This window comes from Vulpes lagopus, chromosome 12, assembly GCF_018345385.1.
Source record: "Vulpes lagopus strain Blue_001 chromosome 12, ASM1834538v1, whole genome shotgun sequence".
NCBI classification, from domain to species: Eukaryota; Metazoa; Chordata; class Mammalia; order Carnivora; family Canidae; genus Vulpes; species Vulpes lagopus.
The window spans coordinates 3,207,000-3,229,833 of NC_054835.1; the positions used below are offsets into that span (position 1 = coordinate 3,207,000).

The 22,834-nt window shown below is 40.3% G+C and overlaps 1 protein-coding gene across 3 annotated transcripts in view; it reads right to left on the bottom strand.

Annotated features, from left to right (window-relative positions):
• Positions 1-22,834, bottom strand: part of SCAI (suppressor of cancer cell invasion) — a 158,148-nt gene that overhangs the window by 52,716 nt on the left and 82,598 nt on the right. For all 3 annotated transcript variants that reach the window (XR_005983072.1, XR_005983071.1, XM_041724840.1), the window contains exon 3: positions 17,441-17,572. Coding sequence is in view for 1 of the 3 variants with exons in the window: in XM_041724840.1 (XP_041580774.1) it covers positions 17,441-17,572 (132 nt within the window). In the remaining 2 variants the exon portion in view is untranslated. The remainder of the gene's footprint in view (positions 1-17,440; positions 17,573-22,834) is intronic.

The window sequence follows — 22,834 nt, forward strand, 5'->3', positions numbered from 1 at the left end:
CCAGCACTAAACCGCTGAGCCACCCAGGGATCCCCAGGCAAGATGTATTTTGAAGACATTGGGATAGAAGGAGAAAATCTGGTTACTACATATAATTCTATCAAATGCTAAGGATTATGAAGGCCAGAGAATGTGATGTGAAATAGGATCTTTCCAACCCAGGAGCTTATTATTTAGTTAGATAGAAAAGACTAACACACAGAAAAAGAGAAAAATAGCACATAAATATTAAATTACATGGGACTGAGTGAAAGTAATAGAAGAGTGTAGAAAAGAGATACGTTGGAGGCTTCAGTAGTCAGGGAAAGCAGCTTGAAGAAAGAGATCTAGATAGGTGAAAGAGGTGATCATCAGAGAGAGAGAGAGAGAGAGAGAAGTGAGGTAATACGCAAGAGAAACAAAGGCAATTATCAGCTAATAAAACTGTAGCAAAAGTCTTAGCCAGACCTTGCTCATTTAACTGTGGACAGCTAGTGATGGATGGCATCTCTGACGTCTGGCAGTTGCCTGGCTGGCAGCTATGGTACTGGGTCTCATCCAACAGGCTAGCTTAGTTTCCATGAGGTTGGTTGTAAGGATCCCAAAAGCAGCAAAAGAGAGGACAGCTCTAATGTGCATTATTCTTTTCATTTCTTTGCATCATGTCTACACCCTCTTATTGGCCAAAGCAATCCTCATGGCCAAGCCCTGAGTCAGTGTGGGAGGGGATAACTCACAGGCATGGATACAGGGAAGGGAATGACTTTTTACTGTATATTAATGTAGTATATAATGACTAATTTATTTAGTCAATTCATTCCCAATAGACATTTATATTGCTTCCAGTTATTCCCTGTTATAAAAATACTACAATAAACATCTTCATACTAATAATCTTGAATAGTTATGCAATAGGAGTAAAGGTAAATCTCTGTAAGTGGAATTAATAGGTGAAAGAAGATATGCATTTCTCTACCAGATGTTAAGACAATGAATAAAAAGCAAAAGGTTTTACTATGTGAAATTTTGGGGTATACATGACAAGAATGAGCTTGTCTACATTTTAAAATCCATTTCCATTATCCTTATGATAAGGAGAAACTCATTTCAGATTACAGAAATAGGTTAATTATAGATACATTTCCACAGTTGTGGCATGTTTTCATCTTTTTTTTAAATGTCTCCCCATGTACCCCAGTGAGAAAGAGCTAATCAGATATTTTAAAATTGAAGTTGCTGCCAGAATCTTATCATGTGGCTGCTACTAGGAAGACTATATTATTATATAACAGCATTAAGCAGCAACATCACCTCCATGAGAACTGACAACACTTGGGGGCCTCTTTACAAATACTGTGTAAAGTTCTTAGGCAAATTTTCAAGGAAACATGTGCCTGCAAGTCCCTCTGAGTTTCCCAAACTGATGGACTTAATAACCTCAGTAATACATCCTGTTAGAGGAGAAAAAACAGAACTAGAACTCGGTGTTTTATTTCATGACAATGTATATAATTTTAGGTGTTAGGCAGAAAGAGCATTAAGAAATGGAATTCTGTACGAGGAGTAAAAGCACATAGAAGGCGATCTAAAAGGCTAGAATAAGGCTGCTAACAATAAGTTGTAAGTATACAAACATTTTCTGATTTATAGCTCTGAACAATGTTGGCTAAATTCTATATTATTTTCCACAAAATAATTTAGAGCATCTGTCACTCCAGTCTAAAAACTCAGCTATAAAGACAGGAATTTCTTTTTCAATATTGAGTCAAATTTTTTTTAACTTCCTAAAGGATAAGTTCTACAATCACCCTTTTTATAATGAGACCTATCATAGAAGCTAATATACAAACCATATAATTTGATTAGGGTCTAAAACTAAGGTAATTTTATAAAGAGTTTTAGACAAATTCTACTGTTCAGAGCTTGACTATGGTTTTAAACACTGAATATATCATTTGGCCATTATTACTGATGTTAGAGGTGGGAAATTAATGGTCCATAGAATTAAATTAAATGGGGCCCTGTGAATTATCCTGTGAGCTAAACGACCTGATATTTCACTTTTTTGCAAAGGCACCTATGTTATAAATTGGCCACTCATATTCTTCTTGCAAAGCTTTAGAGGAAATTGAAAAGTATGACCCTTATCTCACGTTTTTTTAATCCTAAACTCTATAAAGAAAAGTTAGGAGACTACAGTAGGAAGAAGTGTGGTGCAAATGATTAAACTTGTTCTTAGAGATGTTTCCAATGTATGTTGAGATGTCAAAACTTAGGGAAATCTTTTCTGGGTTTCTACAAATCAACTGTCTTTACTAAACTGAATTAGCTAAGATCACTGATGCACACCCACACCTGACATCCTAGTCCAACAGCCACTCTTCCAACTTCCTCACATCAGTCTTCCCTGTGGTGTGCTACATTTCACCACTTATACCATCCTACAATTCTCTCCTCTTTATTTTCTTTCTGTTCTCTGCTACTAGCTTCTCTTTCTTTGGTCCCTTCCTTAAATGCCTGGCGTCTCCAGGGCATGTATATGTATATGTAAACAGGCACAATGAGGATCAAGGAGCTTAAAAGAGTTGCCTGAGAACGCATGACCAGTAAGTAAATTGTTGAGCTAGGATTCAGAGTCAAATCTTCTAACCCCTAATTTAATGTTCTCTCTCCCTCTTTTTTTTTTTTTTTTTTTTTTGGTTCTCTTCTTTCTAACATAAGGGAAAACAACCTAGATTTTGATTCTACATTAGTAAATTTCTTCTCTGTGAGCTCATTCTGCTCCCCAGGTCATGGGATGCAAGTGACCTCCAACAAAGCTGTGGCCAAAGCTGTGGTCAAAAGCATAATTCAACTTCTCTGAACAGAGTTTTCAGTAAAAGAGCGCAGTGTTCCCTCACACATTCTTGTTTACACAGAGAGGACTGTGTTACAGTGACACCTCTGTTCCAATCCATGCCTCCGTGTTCATTTGTATACCAGACAAAACTGTGTGTGGGACTTACAAAGCCAATTGAGCAATTCCTTGTTTTAACACTGGCATTTTTTTTTTTTTTAACTGACTGGTGTATCTGGTTTCCAAATTTAGGTTTAGGATGGGTCTTGAGTTTGAAGGTGCTGGGGGTATCAAAAGGTCCAGGCTGTTAAGGCTGTTTCCTTTAGGGGAGTATACCTTAATGATACTACTATACCAAACATTTTGTTTACGGAGAGGGAGCAAAGCTTTTTTTGAATGAGAGTTTGAGGGAAAATGTACCAGAGTGCTTGATTAGGGTAAAGGTAAATAACCTCTTTATCTTGGTATCCTGCTCCTATCCCTAGTTCTGTACCTAGAATGGTGTGGGCACACAGAGGCACTTAGTACATTGTTCCATTCCTACTGATGGTTTACAAATTTGAGTAACTTTGAATAATCACCCCCAGTTTGAATTTAGACATGCTAAACCAAATAAAGCTATGGAATGGTGTCTCCTCCTCCTGTGAATCAGCTCCAGAGGAAGTATAAAAATTCTCACATTTAGAAATGGAGCTATTAATAAAATTTTTTAAAATAAATTTATTTCTAATGGCACCTTGCTCATCGGAAAAAAAAAGGTTGTCCAGTGTTAAATCTCATGTCCCCTCTATGGTGTTGCTACCTTGTCCCACCAAATGTCCATGACTATTTTGTAGGTATGATGATGCCCAAAGGAACCCTAGAGATATGAATTCCTCTGAGGACCAAGGAGATGAGTGCAAGAAGCCAGGAAGTTAACTGCGCCATTCCTACAGTCAAGTATTTGCCTGTGTCACCTCCAGAGAAGAGGCTATTAAAACAACCCTGTGAGTTTTGGAATCCTCACTCTTATATTGAAAAAAAACTCTGAAGTAGCACTTCCTAAATTAGAACCCATCTTATTAACATAAGCTATTGCTTTATTCACCAAACCCTTGGTTTTCTCAGTTACAAGAAAATAGACACTAATGAGGTTGTTTGGAGGATTCAATGAAATCCCTTGTTCTCAAAACATCTTTACTTTTTCTCTTTACACTCCTCCTGAAGATCTTAAAAAGTAAATACAAATACCTTCCCCTTTACCAATCCCTGATTTTACCCACCAGCAACTAAAAAGGTGAAGAAGCCCTGTATCTGTTCCTAGCAAGGCCTGACAAGATCTTCAAAACAGTAATGTTTCAGATAAGGTTATACTAGACTTTGATGGTCTAATTAGAAATATACTTATCTCGGGGTGCCTGGGTGGCTCAGTCGGTTAAACATCTGTGTTCAGCTCAGGTCCTAGAATCGAGCACCATGTCAGGCTCCCATTCAGCAGGGAGTCTGCTTCTTCCTCTCTCTCTGCCCCTCCAACTGTTCCTGCTCTCTCTCTCTCTCACTTGCTTACTTTTGAATAAATAAATTAAATCTTTAAAGTAAAATAAAATAAAATAAAATAAAATAAAATAAAATAAATAAAATAAAATAAAATAAAATTTTGGTATAGTATTTAAATCACTGATTTTCTAAATTCTGGGGAAAGGGGGTAGCAGCTTAGTCTTTAATCTACTCAGATACATTCCAAAAACAGAGAGAACCACTAGATAACAAAACCAAAACCCACAGACAACATTTTCAGCAAAAGTTAAGTGTTATGTTATGGGCTATGTCACCCTCAAATTCATATATTGAAGTCCTAACCCCTGGTACCCAGAATGTGCATTTGGAGATGAGGCCTTTAAGTAAGTATAGTAATCAAATTAAAACAAGGCCTTGGGGCAGTCTGGGTGGCTCAGTGGTTTAGTGCCGCCTTTGGCTCAGGGCCTGATCCTGGAGACCCAGGATCGAGTCCAATGTCAGGCTCCCTGCATGGAGCCTGCTTCTCCCTCTGCCTCTCTCTCTCTCTCTCTCTCTCATACTGTCTCTCATGAATAAATAAAATATAAATAAATAAATAAATAAATAAATAAATAAATAAATAAATAAAAACAAGGCCTTTTGGGTGGGTACTAATACAGTCTGACTTGTGTCCTTATAACGAAGAGATGAAGACACACACAGAGACACCAGGGATGCGGATGCACAGAGGCATGACCACATGAGAAAGAAAACGGCCATCTGCAAGCCAAGGAGAGAGGCCTCAGAAGGAACCAAGTCTGCTGGTACCTGGATCTTGGACTTCTAGGCTCCAGAACTGTGAGACAATAAATTTTTGTTGTTTAAGCCACCCCATCGGTGGTATTTTGCTATGATAGTCCTAGCAAACTAATATAGTAAGTAATAAAGTGTCTCTCAAATCCCCAAATACAGGTGGGTGGGGACAAATCACCAACAGCCAGAAGACCTGTAGGGTATTGGCATCTGTATAGAAAGAGACAGAAGAAACAAAGGGGACATCTGAGGGACCTGTGAAACTCCCAAACAGCCAAAATGTATTCACCAGAAAGCACAGTGGATCATTCTGAGAACAGAAGCTGAAAGTGGGAGGAATTCTGCCCGAGCCAATAGCCATATGTGGGTACTGAGTACTTGAAAAGTGGCTCATCTGAACTAAAATGTATGTAAGTATAAAATATTCAGCATACTTCAAAGACTTAAGTATGAAAAAAAAAAGAATGTAAAAGATCTCAATAATTTTTCTGTATTGATGACATGCTGAAATAAAGTATTTTAAATATATTGGGCCAAACAAAATATATTACTGACATTAATTTCACTTTTTCTTTTTTTCTCACATTTTTAAGATCCAGCTACTAGAAAATTTGAAATCATGTTTCTGGCTCATATTAAATTCTTATTAGCCAAGGCTTCTCTGGATCACGTGATCAAGATATTTACTGCCCTCTCGTGGCAGTCTACTTCAGATATGTGTGCAATTCTTTTCAGTGGTAAGCCACAGAAAACGAAAGCATTCATCACAAGCTTGTACAGGTAGTTTAAGTATTATCTCTGAAATCACATATATTTTACTATTACCAGTTTGGAGAACTTACCTCTAGGAAAGTAGCAATTTTTTGAGGAAAAGAGAAAGAATAGGGAGGTGCAGAAAAAAGGGAAGAGGAAGGTGAGGGTGGGGGAGGGGAGAAAGGAGACAAGGGAACCAATCATTAATTTCCAGTTACCCTTTCCTATTCAGGAACAAAGGCATCCTAAAAATAGGTTTTTCAAGGAAGCACTGTACGGGATTTCTTCTTTAATTAGAAATATTGGGAGCATTTTTAAGTAGAATAATTTCTGCAGTTATCTTTTATTTAACACCATTACACTTTACTTTGGTGCACTTCTGTGTGTGTGTGGGGGGGGGTATGTGTGTATAGCCTCCAATGCTTATTTTGGCTGTGTGTATTTGCTCCTCTGGAGTCAAATAATCAGCAATTTGGAGGCCTCTGCTGTCTCAAAGCACCAAAGTCATGGATATCACTGGTAGACACAGCTGTGTATCTCAAATATATGTCTCAAGATGCTGCCTTATATAATCCCAGCAAGTATTCCATTCTGCTCTAGCAGTCTTAGTCACCATGGTAACTGGAACCCTGCAAGCACTTGGGCTTTTGATCATTTTCTGACAGTATTCAAAGATATTCCTAACATTATTCTCACTTCATTACTACTGTAACTACATGCAAGAGCTATTAAAAGAAAAACTCCATTCATTTTATCCATTTCTCACTGCCTTGGACTATGTTTTCTTACACAGTCAGTGGAAAGAACTTATTTATTATGCACATAATATAAGGAGATATTTTCAGGCAAGAAAAACACTTCATTAAGATATTTACGTCTAGGAAAAATAAAAAGCTCTGACAATATGATATGATATATCATATTTAGATGATATGACTTAGATGAATGACTTAATATAAGATGGAAAGACACACCTTCAAGACTAAAGAGGGAATTTATTATACCCAGGTAAGATATTATATAAAAACTCTGAAGCCTTTCATGCACTGAAATGCAGTTTTTGTTCTGCTCCTAAGCAGTTAAAAAAGTCCAAGTGAGACGGAACACACGGGGGTTGCAGAGGCACACTATATGTTCTATTTCCTTATCCAAGTACAAACCACATAGATGTGCTCTGTCTGTAAAAAATACATTTATAATGTTTGTACTTGTCTGCAAGTATATTATACTAAATTTAATAACTAGTTTGTGAACTCAAGAAAAAAGGTGGGACCACCAAGGTGGCTCAGTCAGTTAAGCGTCTGACTCTTGATTTCAGCTCAGGTCATGGTCTCAGGGCCATGGAACTGAGTCCTGAGTTGGGCTCCATGCTGTGCATGAGGCCTGCTTGGGATCCTCTCTCTCTCTGCCCCTATCGCCTCCCACCCCTCCTTTCTCTCTCTCTAAAAGGAAAAAAGAAAAACAAAAAAAGCAGTAACACAAAGGAAGGCTAGCCAAAAGATAATCCCTAACAGTGAAAGGAACGTCGGAATGAAGAGATCCATGAAGAGAGCCATGAAGACCCATGAAGAGAGTCATGCAACTCCAGCTTGGACCCCACTGTCCCCATTTCACCAGGTCCCAAAGCTGGTCCAGACCACCACCAATATATTTCTTGTTCTCTATAAGCACTGTGACCTGTTTCCTATACAGACAAAGATAACAAAAAAAAACTTTCTTTTAATTTTTCCCAAGAAATCTCCTCTATTTTATTTTACTTTAATTTTTAAAGATTTTATTTACCTATTCATGAGAGACAGAGAGGCAGAGACACAGGCAGAGGGAGAAGCAGGTTCCACGCAAGGAGCCCAATGTGGGACTCATCCAGGGACTCCGGAATCACTCCCTAAACCAAAGGCTCAACTGCTGAGCCACCCAGGTGTCCTGAAATCGCCTCTATTTTAAAAGAAACCCCACAAAAACTCTATCAACTCTTAAAAGCAGGAAGGTGTTTAATTTGCATAACTTAAAGTGCTTTGGAGGGGGAATGAGAGAGTAGCGTGGAGAAGAATGCCACACACCCCAACTCACCACCCTGGGGAACTCTAACATTACCCACATAATTGATAACAGAGGGAGGCCTTGCCAACCAAGATCTAATACTGAACAAAGAGCTTTCATTTATATAAATAAGCACACTGTACATGCACTAGATACTTAGAGAAAATCAGCCACCAAATATATTTGGGCTTTGGTTAGGGAACTGACTGGGCACTCAGAACCAGCAGTCTCCACTCAGAGTTATTATGGTACAGGGCATCAAAAACAGGATACCGGCAGAATGTTTGGTAAGTCAAGATCATGAGGAGCATTACTGTTTTTACAATCTGTGCTTTTTCACTGAAACATGTATCATGGCCAACCATTCATTTATATACCCATCAAAATCTGTTAATAGTTTATATTATTCCATGTTTGTGTGTAAAACAGATTTTCTTAAAAAATGAAAAGAAAAAGGAAGAGAGTCTAAGTACTAATCTCTCAGTAAAACTATAGACCAGTGTTGCCATGAGCCACATCCCTCTCAAACAGCAATCCAAAAGCATTCAGAGAATATAGATTCTTTACTCACCATATTTATCATAGAATAAGTAAGACTGTTTAAAATAAAGAGGGCCTTGCACACAAAATACTGAAAATAAATCCCTGATGAATTTGCTTACCCATTCTTCTAGGCCAAAATTTTTCAGTATTAGTATTGTGAAATTTTAAAATAGCACGTTAGGAAAGTACTACTCCACATCTGGGAGGCAGTCAATATAGGAGTAGAGAAAATATTGCTTTCTAAGTAACAATTTAGGATACCTGTAGGTTACACATATATACTGACGAAACCACTGACTTTTAACAAATGAAGAAGGGAAATTTCAAACTGGTGGGGCCTGTGTCTTTATGTACTGAATATTTCAAAGAACAAGAGTCAAGAGGATTAAGTCTTGAAATAGTTTCAAGTGCTCAAGAACTATATTGAAATAGGCATCATAAACATATTATAATTCCTGCAACAATGAATGAACAGTCCTAAAGATTAGACTCATACAACTTTCTCCATGGTTTTTTTTTTTTTTTTTTAGATTTTATTTATTTATTCATGAAAGACACACAGAGAGAAAGAGGCAGAGACACAAGGCAGAGGGAAAAGCAGGCTCCATGCAGGGAGCTCGATGTCGGACTCGATCCCGGGTGTCCAGGATCACACCCTGGGCTGAAGGTGGCACTAAACCGCTGAGCCACCTGGGCTGCCCAACTTTCTCCATGTAATAGGGTTTCCCACCATCCCCACAGATACAATTTTACTCTGCAACTACTTTTAAAATTTTTAAAAAGATTTTATTTATTTTATTAATAAGAAAAACGGAGAGAGAGAGAGAAAGAGAGGCAGAGACACAGGCAGAGGGACAAGCAGGCTCCATGCAGGGAGTCCGACGTGGGACTCGATCCTGGGTCTCCAGGATCATGTCCCGGGCTGAAGGCGGTGAGCCACCCGGGCTGCCCCTGCAATTACTTTAAAACTAAATAAAATTTAAAAAATAAAAAAATAATAAAACCAGTGTGATTAACAGGGCACTTAAAGAGATCAAAGTGAGACACATTTGAGCTGGTAAAATATATTTGCACAAACAACAGTTCAAAAAGAGTGAAATAGTCCTTTCTGCCCCTGGACGCCGCGAGTAAGCATCGTTAAAGTCTCCCCTCCCACCGCCGTCATGTCTAAGTCAGAGTCTCCCAAAGAGCCCGAGCAGCTGCGGCAGCTCTTCATCGGAGGTTTGAGCTTCGAAACGACCGATGAGAGTCTGAGGAGCCATTTTGAGCAATGGGGGACGCTTACGGACTGTGTGGTAATGAGAGACCCCCAACACCAAGCGCTCCAGAGGCTTTGGGTTCGTCACGTCCGCCACCGTGGAGGAGGTGGACGCGGCCATGAACGCCCGGCCGCACAAGGTGGACGGAAGAGTCGTGGAACCAGAGGGCTGTCTCCCGAGAGGATTCTCAGAGACCCGGTGCCCACTTAACTGTGAAAAAGATTTTTGTCGGTGGCATTAAAGAAGACACTGAAGAACATCATCCAAGAGATTATTTTGAACAGTATGGGAAAATTGAAGTGATTGAGATCATGACTGACCGAGGCAGTGGTAAAAAGAGAGGTTTTGCTTTTGTGACCTTTGACGACCATGACTCTGTAGACAAGATTGTCATTCAAAAATACCATCCTGTGAATGGCCTCAACTGTGAAGTAAGGAAAGCCCTATCGAAGCAAGAGATGGCTAGTGCTTCGTCCAGCCAAAGAGGCCGAAGTGGTTCTGGGAACTTTGGTGGTGGTCGTGGAGGTGGTTTTGGTGGGAATGACAACTTTGGTTGTGGAGGGAACTTCAGTGGTCGAGGTGGCTTCGGTGGCAGTCGAGGTGGTGGTGGATATGGTGGCAGTGGGGATGGCTATAACGGATTTGGTAATGATGGTGGTTATGGAGGAGGCGGCCCTGGTTACTCTGGAGGAAGCAGAGGCTATGGAAGTGGTGGACAGGGTTATGGAAACCAGGGCAGTGGCTATGGCGGGAGTGGCAGCTATGACAGCTATAACAACGGAGGAGGCGGAGGCGGCTATGGCGGTGGTAGTGGAAGCAACTTTGGAGGTGGCGGAAGCTATAACGATTTTGGCAATTACAACAATCAATCCTCAAATTTTGGACCCATGAAAGGAGGAAATTTTGGAGGCAGAAGCTCTGGCCCCTATGGTGGTGGAGGCCAATACTTTGCCAAACCACGAAACCAAGGTGGCTATGGCGGTTCCAGCAGCAGCAGCAGCTATGGCAGTGGCAGAAGGTTTTAATTACTGCCAGGAAACAAAGCTTAGCAGGAGAGGAGAGCCAGAGAAGTGACAGGGAAGCTACAGGTCACAACAGATTTGTGAACTCAGCCAAGCACAGTGGTGGCAGGGCCTAGCTGCTACAAAGAAGACATGTTTTAGACAATACTCATGTGTATGGGCAAAAAACTCGAGGACTGTATTTGTGACTAATTGTATAACAGGTTATTTTAGTTTCTGTTCTGTGGAAAGTGTAAAGCATTCCAACAAAGGGTTTTAATGTAGATTTTTTTTTTTGCACCCATGCTGTTGATTGCTAAATGTAATAGTCTGATCATGACGCTGAATAAATGTGTCTTTTAAAAAAAAAAAAAAGAGTGAAATAAAACAATTCAATTCTAGTTAGCAGCTATTTTTTTTTGAAGACTTATTTATATGAGAGAGAGAGAGAGAGAGAGAGAGCATATGTGCATGAGAGCAGAGGGAGGGGCAGAGAGAGAGAGAGAAAAAGAATCTTTTTTTTTTTTTTTTTTTGAGAAAAAGAATCTTAAGCAGACTTCCTGTTGAGTGCTAAGCCTGATGCGGGGCTAGATCTCATAACCTTAAATCACGGCCTGAGCCAAAATCAAAAGTTAGGACACTCAACCAACTGAGCCAGGCAGGCAGTCCTAGTTAGCAGGTGTTTGGATACTACATATACTGTCATCATGTGGCTTAAAGATAAAGATGCACTTGAAAGTGATTTACAGGGATTCTTGGGTGGCTCAGCAGTTAAGCATCTGCCTTTGGCTCAGGGCGTGATCCTGCATTCCCAGGATCGAGTCCCACATCAGGCTCCTTGCATGCAGCCTGCTTGTCCCTCTGCCTGTGTCTCTGCCTCTCTCTCTCTGTCTCTCATAAATAAATAAAATCTTCAAAAACAAAACAAAAAAAAGAGACTTACAAACTGTAGGGTGCTGTGTAGAAATGTGTTACTGTTACTGTTGTAGTAGTTTCAGAGTGATTTTAGCCAGGCAGAGAGTCTCTAGCAGAAGATTACTTGAGTTTATGATTCATTTAAGATTCAGAATCAGGTTAGGAAAATAATCCCTTTTTAAGAAGGGAAATTCCGGGCAGCCCGGGTGGCTCAGCGGTTTAGCGCCGCCTTCAGCCCAGGGCCTGATCCTGGAGACCTGGGATCGAGTCCCACGTCGGGCTCCTTGCATGGAGCCTGCTTCTCCCTCTGCCTGTGTCTCTGCCTCTCTCTCTCTCTCTCTCTCTCTCTCTCTCCTCTCTCTCTCTGTGTCTCATGAATAAATAAATAAAATCTTAAAAAAAAAAAGAAGGGAAATGCCATTACTAAATTCAATATGCTTCTCAGACATACTCAGTGAAAACATACTCATACTATACTTCTTATATTAACTTATATTCATTTCTTATATTCAAATAAGAATATATTAGAGAAAGGGGACCTGGGTGGTTAACTGGCTGAACATCTGTTTGGCTCAGGCTGTGATCCAGGGTCTTGGGATCGAGTCCCAGATCATGCTCCCTGAAGGAAGCCTGCTTCTCTCTCTGCCTATGTCTGCCTCTCTTGTGTCTCTCACAAATAAATAAATAAAACCAAAAAAAAAAAAGAAAACCACCATATATATATATATATATATATATATATATATATATAGAGAGAGAGAGAGAGAGAGAGAGAGAGAGAAGTTAGTAAACTTTTGGTCAAATATATAATATTTGACTTTTGGTCAAATATATAATATCTAGTTTTTTTAAAAGCAGTATAGCAAAAAGTGCTGACATGAAATGACAAGACAAAATATGTCTTATAAGTAGTGAATAAAAAAAGAAATACGTCTGATATATGATGGACAAATTTCAGAGATATTTTCTGAAAATTATGAAAGAAAGAATAGAGATGAAAATCAAAGACACTATATCGTTGCAGAAGATTTGGGCTGAATATTTAAACTAAGCATTATAATTATAAGCGAGGAAGGAGAACAAGGAACAAGAAAGAAAAATATGAAAGAAATGCAATAACTAATTGAAAAAATAGGTTTTCTGATTTAAAAAATGTCTAAGACCTCACACAACACACAAAAATTAACTCAAAATAGTTCACAGATCTGAATGTGAAAGATAGCACCATAAAAGAAGAGAACAAGGGTAAATCTTGATGACTTCAGGTTAGCCAATGATTTCTTAGACACAGCACTAACAACGAAAGTACCAACAATGAAAGAGAATAACAAGTGGAACTTTACTAAAATAAAAGCTTCTCTGCTTCAGAGGATACCATCAAGAAAGTGGAGACACACCCCACAGAATGAAAAATTATACATCTGCAAATCATTATATCTCATGAAGGATTTGTATCTAGAACAATTTTAACTTAAGATAAATAACCCAATTTGAAGAATGATCAAAGGATTAGATAGGCATTTGGCTGAGGTGCCTTGGTGGCGACGGTTAAGTGTCGGACTCTTGATTTCGGCTCAGGTCATGATTTCAGGTCATAATCTCAGGGTCGTGAAATGGAGTCCTTTGTTGGGCTCAATGCTGGGCACAGAGCCTGCTTGAGATTCTCTCTCCCTCTCCCTCTGTTCCTTCTTCCCCCCACCCCACTGGAGCTTGCTCTATCTATAAAGTCTTGGGGGGAGGCACCTGGGTGGCTTAGTACGTTAAGTGTCTGCCTTCAGTCCTGGAATTGAGCCCATATCAAGCTCCCGTTCAATGGAGAGTCCACTTTTCCCTCTCTCTCTGCCTCTCCCCCAGCTTGTGCTCTCTTTCTCCCTCTCTCGTGCTCATTCATTCTCTCTCAAATAAATAAATAAATAAATAAATAAATAAATAAATAAAATCTTTTAAAAAATAAAAAACAAAATCTTGGGTGCCTTACGCGGCTCAGTTAGTTGAGCATCTGACTCTTGAGCTCAGCTCAGGTCTTGATCTCAGGGTCATGAGTTCAAACACTGCACTGGACTCCATGTCAGGCATGGAGTCTAATATATATATTATTTATACATATATAATGTTATATATTATATATATAATAATATATTATTTATATATATAATTATTATATATATATATATACATATATATATATATATAAAGTTAAATTTTAAAAAATAAAATAAAATCTTAAAGGGGCATCTGGCCTGGCTGACTCAGTTGGAAGAACATCTGACTCTTGATTTCGGGGTTGTAAGTTCGAGTCTCACACTGGGTGTTGAGATTACTTAAATAAGTTTTATTATTATTATTATTTTTTTTTAGTTTTATTATTTTTTTAAAGATTTTATTTATTTATTCATGAGAATACATAGAGACGAGAGAGAGAGAGAGAGAGAGAGAGAGAGGCAGAGACACAGGCAGATGGAGAAGCAGGCTCCCTGCAGGGAGCCCAACGCGGGATTCAATCCCAGGTCTCCAGGATCAGACCCTGGGCTGAAGGCAGCACCAAACTGCTGGGCTACCAGGGCTACCCTTAAGTAAGTTTTAAATAAACTTTAAAAGGGGACACTTAATCCGTTGCCTTCGGCTCAAGTCACGATCTTAGGGTCCTGGGATTGAGCCCCACATCTGGCACCCTCCTCAGCAGGGAGTCTGCTTCTCCCTCTCCCTCTGCCCCTCCCCCACTCCAGCTCTATCTCTCTCTCTCAAATTAAAAAAAAATTTTTTTAAAGAAAAACTTACTAAGGAAATCCTAAAAAAAAAAAAAAAAAAAGACAGTAACACGCGTTGGCGAGATGTGGAGATACTGGAACGGTCATATATTGCTGTTGGTGTAGCTTCTTTGAAAAAGTCTGGAAGTTCCTCAAAAGGTTAAACACAGAGAATCCTATGACAGTAATTTCACTCTAAGGTTTGCACTCAAAAGAACTGGAAGTATCTCCACACAAAGTTTGTACAAAAATGTTCATAGCAGTATGAATACATAACAGGCAAAAAGTGCAAAATAACTCAAATGTCGATCAACTGATGACTAGATAGGGTATAGTAAATCTGTACAATGGAATATTAATCTGTAATAAAAGGAATAAAGTGCTGATACATATTACTACATAGATAAACCTCAAAAAAAATGTTAAGGAAGCCAGTCCAAAAGACCATACACTTTATAGTTCTATTTATATGAAAAATCCTAAATAGGTAAATACATAGATATAGAAAGTAGATTTAGTGGTCCCCAAGGGCTGAGGACTAGGGAAGGGGGAATCACAGATAAGGGGTATGGGGTTTCTCCTGGGGATGATTAAATATTCTAAAATTAAATTGTGTTGCTAGTATACCACTCTGTAAGTATACTAAAGCATTTAATTATAAACTTCGGGGGCACCTGGGTGGCTCAGTGGTTAAGCGTCTGCCTTTGACTCAGGTTGTGATCCCAGGGTCCTGGGATCAAGTCCCATAGCAGGCACCTCACAAGGAACCTACTTCTCTCTCTGCCTATGTTTTTGTCTCTGTGTCTCTCATATAACCTAAATAGAATCTTTTTGTTTTTTAAGATTTATTTTTTAATTTTTTTTAAAATTTATTTATGATAGTCACACAGAGAGAGATAGAGAGAGGCAGAGACACAGGCAGAGGGAGAAGCAGGCTCCATGTAGGGAGCCCAATGTGGGACTCAATCCCGGGACTCCAGGACCATGCCCTGGGCTGAAGGCAGGCTCTAAACCACTGAGTCACCCAGGGATCCCCTAAATAAAATCTTTTAAAAAAATTATAAACTTTAGATATATTTTACTTTTTGAAATACAGCTCCATAAATTAGAAGGGAGAGGAGGAGGGGGAAGGGAAGAGGTCGGAGCTACTATAACTTTGTTACTGTTTTAAGAGTTGGGAATAAGAGTTTTGGAGGTACTATAACTTTGTTACTGTTTTAAGAGTTCGGAATAAGAGTTTCGGAGTCACAAAGGATTTTCATGCAAACTTGTAAATGCCTTCATATTCTTTAAATCTACTACTCCCTTAACTTTATTTGCTTTAATTTCAACAAGCACACAAAGGCATGTAGGAAATTTGCTTAACAGATATGCTAAATCTGAGGCTAGCAGTGAGCCTCAGATGGCCATGGATTTTGTGTTTTTATAATGTCGTCACAGATTATTTGATGGCAGAGACTGGTAGTTTTATCTTTGAATCACTGTACCCAATACAGAATGTGGTACATACTAGGGCTCAATAAATGCTGAATAAATAAGGTAGACCTGGATAATACTGGAGATCAAACAAGAAAATGGTTTAAGCATGTAAATTTTAAAGATTTATGACATTCCAGGAGGAAAAAAGAAGACTTAAAACCTATGCTTTAAATTTTATTTTTTGAATTATAATGAAAATAATTCTTTAAAAAGATGCAATTGTTCTGATTATTAGCAAAAGCAAAAGTTGATCTCAAAGATTCTGCTGTAGCACAAAATAGGAAGCAGCAGAGCTTAGGAGTTAATACTGTCTTTGGAATCCTTCATTTAACAAATGTTTACAAAGTATCTGCAATGAGCCAGACCCTGGCTTATGTACTAGGAAAACTACAACAAACAGGATCCGCTTGTAGAAACATTTAATTTTATGTAGGTAGACATTATAAGCAAATCAGTAAGGTTGCTCAAGATAGTGATGTTTTATTTAAAAAAAAAATTAAATGAATATAGGAATAAAGTGATTGAAAGCATAACTTTAGATTCAGTGGTCAAGGAGGATTCATTTGATGATCCTGTAATTATCTTTACAATTGTAAATGTCTTCTCAAAAGACACATTAACTTCAATACCCCAATGTGTAAAATCAGATGTAAACCAGGTACGATGTGGAACAATGTATATAAAACCATCTAACAAGGGATGCCTGGGTGGTTGAGCATCTGCCTTTGGCTTGGGCATGATCCCGGGGTCCTGGGATCAAGTCCCACATTGGGCTCCTCCTAGGGAGCCTGCTTCCCCCTCTGCCTATGTTTCTGCCTCTCTCTCTCTCTGTCTCTCATGAATAAACAAATAATATCTTAAAAAAAAAAAAATCTAACAAAATAGTTCTTCTCAACCTGAATAAAACAATAGAAATTATCCTCTCTCCTATTGTTTTTTCCTGACCCAGGAAATTTAACAAAAATCCCCTACCCCTGGACAAGCAGAGCAGGACTAACTCCATTTTGTGCTACACCCGGGCACCTCCTGTATGACCCTCACATGACCTGCTTATTGCTTAAGGCGCGGCCCCACCCTAGTCAAGCCGCTGGGCACACCCTAATTGGAAATCGGCTCATAACAATGTAACCCTGCTTTGTGCCCACCAAAACTGTGTGCCTATTCTGACCAAAGTAACAGGCCAGCTCAAATGGATACTATGGGGTAAGATGTAATTCAATTGGCCACCTGCGTGTGGACCGACATGACTGTGCAACTTTCTGTGTATCCCATGGGCCACTGGCCCCTATAAAGCTGCTACGCCTCTTAGTCTCAGGGTCCAAGTCCCTGCTCCGCTGTGTCGGGTATACTTGGACCCAGGCTCGAGCTTGTAAATAAACCCTGGTGTGTTTGCATCAGTGTCAGCTCATTGGTGGTTTCTCGGATTCGCAATCTTGGGCACATTTTCATCTGAGAATGAAGTGTGTCAAAGAAAAAAGCATAACCTCTACTACAGGTATTTATAAAATAGTCTATCCATAACTTTCAGAAACTTACCATACACAAGTCATGGAAAAAATACAGAATGAGAAAATTTTAAGACATCAAGAGCCCACTAACCTTAATCCATTGAACAGCTGCTTTGACTTATCCAGAAGGTAACAAAAATCCGTAACTGTTTTTCTCTCTCCTTGTGGGATATCATCTTCAGCACCTCCAGAGGACATGATTTCTTTAAGCGCAAATTCAGTCCTGTAAGAAAACATATGTTCAATCATCTAGTGGGTGAAAATAAAAAAGAGAACCTTAGTTATATCATCTGATAGTATTTTTTTTAAAGATAGATATAGAATTCTTCTGATCGCAGTCACATCATCAGAATAATATAAGTACAAGATGGTGTGGGAATACAATCTCATACTCACTAAGAATGAAAATTGGGGGGCACCTGAGTGGCTCAGTGGTTGAGTATTTGCCTTCGGCTCAGGTTATGATCCCAGGGTCCTGGGATGGAGCTCCTCACTGAGCTCCCCGTCAGCGGGAAGTCTGCTTTGCCCTCTGTCTCTGTCTGCCACTCTGCCTACTTATGCGTTCTCTTTGTGTCAAATAAATAAATCTTTAAAAAAAAAAAAAAAAGGAAAAAAATAAAAATTAAAAAAAAGGGAATGAAAATTGGTATATCCATTGTAAAGTAATTTTTGTAATATTTGTTCATCCAGTAAGCATTATTTGGATGCCTATTATGTTCTAAGTACTCCTTTACATGGTTAAGAATAAAAAATGCTGATCCTTTTGACCTGTTTGATCCATTCTGTAAATCCATCCTAGAAAATGATCTATAAATGTAAAACACTATATCTACAAAGATTTATTTTAGTATCATAATATTTAAAAATTCGTAACAACCTAAAAGAACCAAGGGCAATTACCAAGTGATTCATAGGGTCACCTGGGTGACTCAAGTCATTTAAGCATCTGACTCTTGGTTTCAGCTCAGGTCATGGTCTCAGGGTCGTGAGATACAGCCCCATGTCAGGCTCCTTGCTCAGAGCACAGTCTGCCTGAGATTCTCTCCCTCCCCTTCCACCTCTTCTGCTTAAGAGCTCTCTCTCTCTCTCTCTCTCTCTCAAATAAATAAATAAATAAATAAATAAATAAATAAATAAAATATTTTTTTAAAAAGTGCTTCACAGAACACTAACAATTGCACTCTATCTAACTAACTTAAAATTATATTTAAGATAAGGTGATACTATACAGACACCTCAGTGTAAAAGGGATATGGAAACCACACAAATACACATATATATTAAAGCTGTATTTTATTTTATTTTTTAAAATTATTTTATTTTATTTTAATTAATTAATTAATTAATTTATTTATTTATTTATGATAGGCACACAGTGAGAGAGAGAGAGAGAGAGAGGCAGAGACATAGGCAGAGGGAGAAGCAGGCTCCATGCACTGGGAGCCCGACGTGGGATTCGATCCTGGGTCTCCAGGATCACGCCCCAGGCCAAAGGCAGGCGCTAAACCACTGTGCCACCCAGGGATCCCCCAAAGCTGTATTTTATTAAGTACAAACTATTTTCATATGCAATCAATCATGGTAATCAGCCATTTTAAAAACAGCAAGTTGCTGGACAGTATTTATAGTATGAACCTATACTAAACAAAAAAATTCATTTGTGTTTACATATGGACAGAAATTCCTGGAACAACATAGAGAAATCTGGTCCCAATATAGGGTGAAAATACAGGCAGAGCAGACAAGAGCCAGACAGCAGAGATGACAGGGTGTGGTGCAAGTTATTTTGGTAAATATTTTTCTCTCCAACATTTTCTTTAACAGGCAATTGTGGTTACAGGGCAGGAAGATTGTCAGCCCCTAAAAATGTCAATGGGCTGCAGAGTAACAAGTGGGTGCTGTGGAGCCAGCTGGTCGGGACTTGCACAGATGGTACTGGATGGTCCTTCTATGTTCACATGCTCCCTCTTCTCACCACTACTTTTTGTGCTTGGTGGGCTAGGAGTTTTTAACAGAGGGAAACAGACCTTGAAAAATGCAGGGCCTTGGAAGGGGTTTCACACAATGTAATGACCCCGGGTAAGTCCTCTCCTGCAACCCAATGCTCACCTTCATACTCTAAACCCAGTAGGAGAGGCACAAACTAGGCACAAAGCTGCCTGTAGCTTTCTTCACCCACCTCAAACATCTCGTGAGCCAGAGTGACTAATATCCTCAGGACACAGGAGAAAAATAGAAAATAAAAGCTTAAAAATAAACAAACTTGAGCGCCCAGCTGGCTTAGTCGGGAGACCAGGTGACTCTTGATCTCAGGGTTGTAAGTTCGAGCCTCACGTTGGGTGTAGAGATAATTAAAAAATAAAATCCTAAAAAAAAAACTTAAGGAAAGATATTAGAGATAAAGCAGGAAGAAAATATCATAATGAAGAAATAAAAAAACTGGGCATGAGAAGTATAGTGACTGAAATAAACTTAATGGGTAAATGGATTGAAGAGTAGAAAGGATAGAGTTGAATGAATTAATAAGCTAAAATATCAGGCTTAAGGAACTTTGCCACAAGACATCAAGAAGAGATAAAATCAAGAGATTCGGAATAGAGAAATGAAGGAAATCAACTTCCACATAATAGTATACTTGGATGGGAAAAAATACGTGGAGATGATGAAAAATATTTTCAGAAAGAAACTTCCATAAGCCTCTGAGACTTAGAAAAAATATAAGGCCTCAAACTAAAAGGGCTCAAAGAATGTTAAAACAACAAGAAAAGATAAATAATCCCACAGCTAGAACATTAAAATGAAGCAAGAATTACAGAGGAGCCCTTGCCGCTTCCTGAACAATAGAATCCCACAGCCACTTGGTGGGACACAGCACAGTAGGTGTCCACACAGAGGGCACAGACTGTGAGGAGACTATCCACATGCACACAAAGGGCCAGTTTGCCTGCAATGTTGGAACCTGAGTGTGGTGAGAAGAGTATCTTCACATGGAATAGTTTGGAGGCCACAACAGGAGATTTGTCATATAGAGGAGGGTTATACAGGAGGAAATAACAAAATCAACTAAGGACAATGGGACCCAGAGTTATCTCTATAAGAGACGAGAAATAGAAATATGAAAAGAGAAAGAATAAGCCCTATGGAAGGTATGCGTGAACTAATGGATTTTTTAAAGAATATAGACATAAATGCATGTGCAGTATGTGTGTCTGTGTGTGTACACATAAGCATACACACCCTAGCTCAGTAAATCTGTCTGAGAAGGCCTTAGAGCAGTGACTACCTCTACTTCCCAGTGGTATGAACATACCAGTTCCTAAATCTTGGCTTTTAATACCACTCTCTAATAAAGAGAATCATAGGGCAGCCCAGGTGGCTCAGAGGTTTAGCGCCGCCTTCAGCCCAGGGTGTGATCTTGGAGGCCAGGGATCAAGTCCCACGTCGGGCTCCCTCCATGGAGCCTGCTTCTCCCTCTGCCTGTGTCTCTGCCTCTCTCTCTCTCTCTGTGTCTCTATGAATAAATAAATAAAATCTTTAAGAAAAATAAATAAAGGGAAAATAAATAAAGGGAATATATATATATATAACAGGACCTATGTATATTTACAAAAATATAATATATGTGGAACCCAGGAAATTTAACAAAAATCCCCTACCCCTGGACAAGCAGAGCAGGACTGATTCCATTTTGTGTTGCACCTGCCACCTCCTGTGTGACCCCCACATAACCTGCTTATTGCTTAAGGCGCGGCCCCACCCTAGTCAAGCCGCTGGGCACACCCTAATTGGAAATCGGCTCATAACAATGTAACCCTGCTTTGTGCCCACCAAAACTGTGTGCCTATTCTGACCAAAGTAACAGGCCAGCTCAAATGGATACTATAGGGTAAGGTGTAATTCAATTGGCCACCTGCGTGTGGACCGACATGACTGTGCAACTTTCTGTGTATCCCATGGGCCACTGGCCCCTATAAGCTGCTACGCCTCTTAGTCTCAGGGTCCAAGTCCCTGCTCCGCTGTGTCGGGTACACTTGGACCCAAGCTCGAGCTTGTAAATAAACCCTCGTGTGTTTGCATCGGTGTCGGCTCCTTGGTGGTTTCTCGGATTCACAATCTTGGGCACAACATCTGGGGGCTCGTCCGGGATCCGAGAGACCCCCAGGACCCTATCCAGAGGGTTTCATGCGTGGTGAGTGCACTCAACTTTTTCCACCTTTTGCGCGCATATTTCTGAGAGCTCTAACCTGAAGGAATTCCAATCTGTATTAGGTCGGCATTGGCTTAAGCGGACGCGCTGGCGCGCCGTCGACCAAGGGTCTTGAGGAGATGTCCCTTGCCCCCACTGGGAGGACGGGGTCCTCACCTGTAAGGAGGACGGGCTGCCAGCCCTTCGGGTTGCTTTCTGTTTTGTCTCTGCAGCCACACTGGAACGTTTGTCTGTGTTACTATGTCCTTGTTAACTTTTTTTGCATTTGTCTGTGTTGTCGTGTCCTTGTTAATTGTCTTTACTCTCTGTGTCTTGGTGTGGATTGGGTACATAACGGGGGAGACAGAAACCACTCCCCTGTCTCTTATGCTCTCCCACTTCTCAGATGCTAGGGAAAGAGCTCGTATTCTGAGCATAGACATACGGAGAGAGAGATTCCGAATTTATTGCATATCAGAATGGCCAACCTTTGACGTGGGATGGCCCTGAGAAGGAACTTTTCACCTACCTATTATCTTACAGGTTAAGGCTGTGATCTTCAGGGACAAACCAGACGGCCACTCTGACCAGGTGCCCTACATCCTGATCTGGCAGGACATGATCGAGAATCCCCCTCTTTGGCTAAAACCATTTTTACCCCCCAAAGCAGGACCCACCGAGATTCTAGCCCTGCAGAAAGCCGAGAAGGAGACCGACTCTACGCCTCAAGCGCCCCTTTATCCGGTCTTCCAGGATTCCTCCCCAGAGGACCTGATTCTCCCGCCGCCCTACCAGGCACCCCCTCCCCCTTCCGCCCCTCCATTGGAGACACGAGGGCTGTAGAAGGGGCGCCACCCCTCCCTGATGAGGGAGTCCCTGTGCGTGCGCGGGCCAGCAGCGGGGACACGCGGTCGGACCCAGCGGACGGCCCCACCTCTGAATGCGGGGCCAGCCGACTCCACCGCCCTTCCTCTCCGTGCCATGGGGCCCCCCCGATGAGACTGGCGAACAGCTAATGTTATATTGGCCATTCTCCACCAGTGATTTATATAATTGGAAAACCCAACATGCAAAGCTCTCTCATAATCCAAGAGATCTAATCGGGCTTTTAGATACTGTCCTCTTTACCCACCAGCCTACTTGGGATGACTGCCAACAGCTCTTGCAGGTTCTCTTCACCACTGAGGAGAGAGAACGAATTCAGGTGGAAGCCCGGAAGTCTGTCCTGGGAGAGGACAGACAGCCGACTCAAAACCCAGACCTCATAAATGCTGCCTTCCTTTATCCCGCCCCACCTGG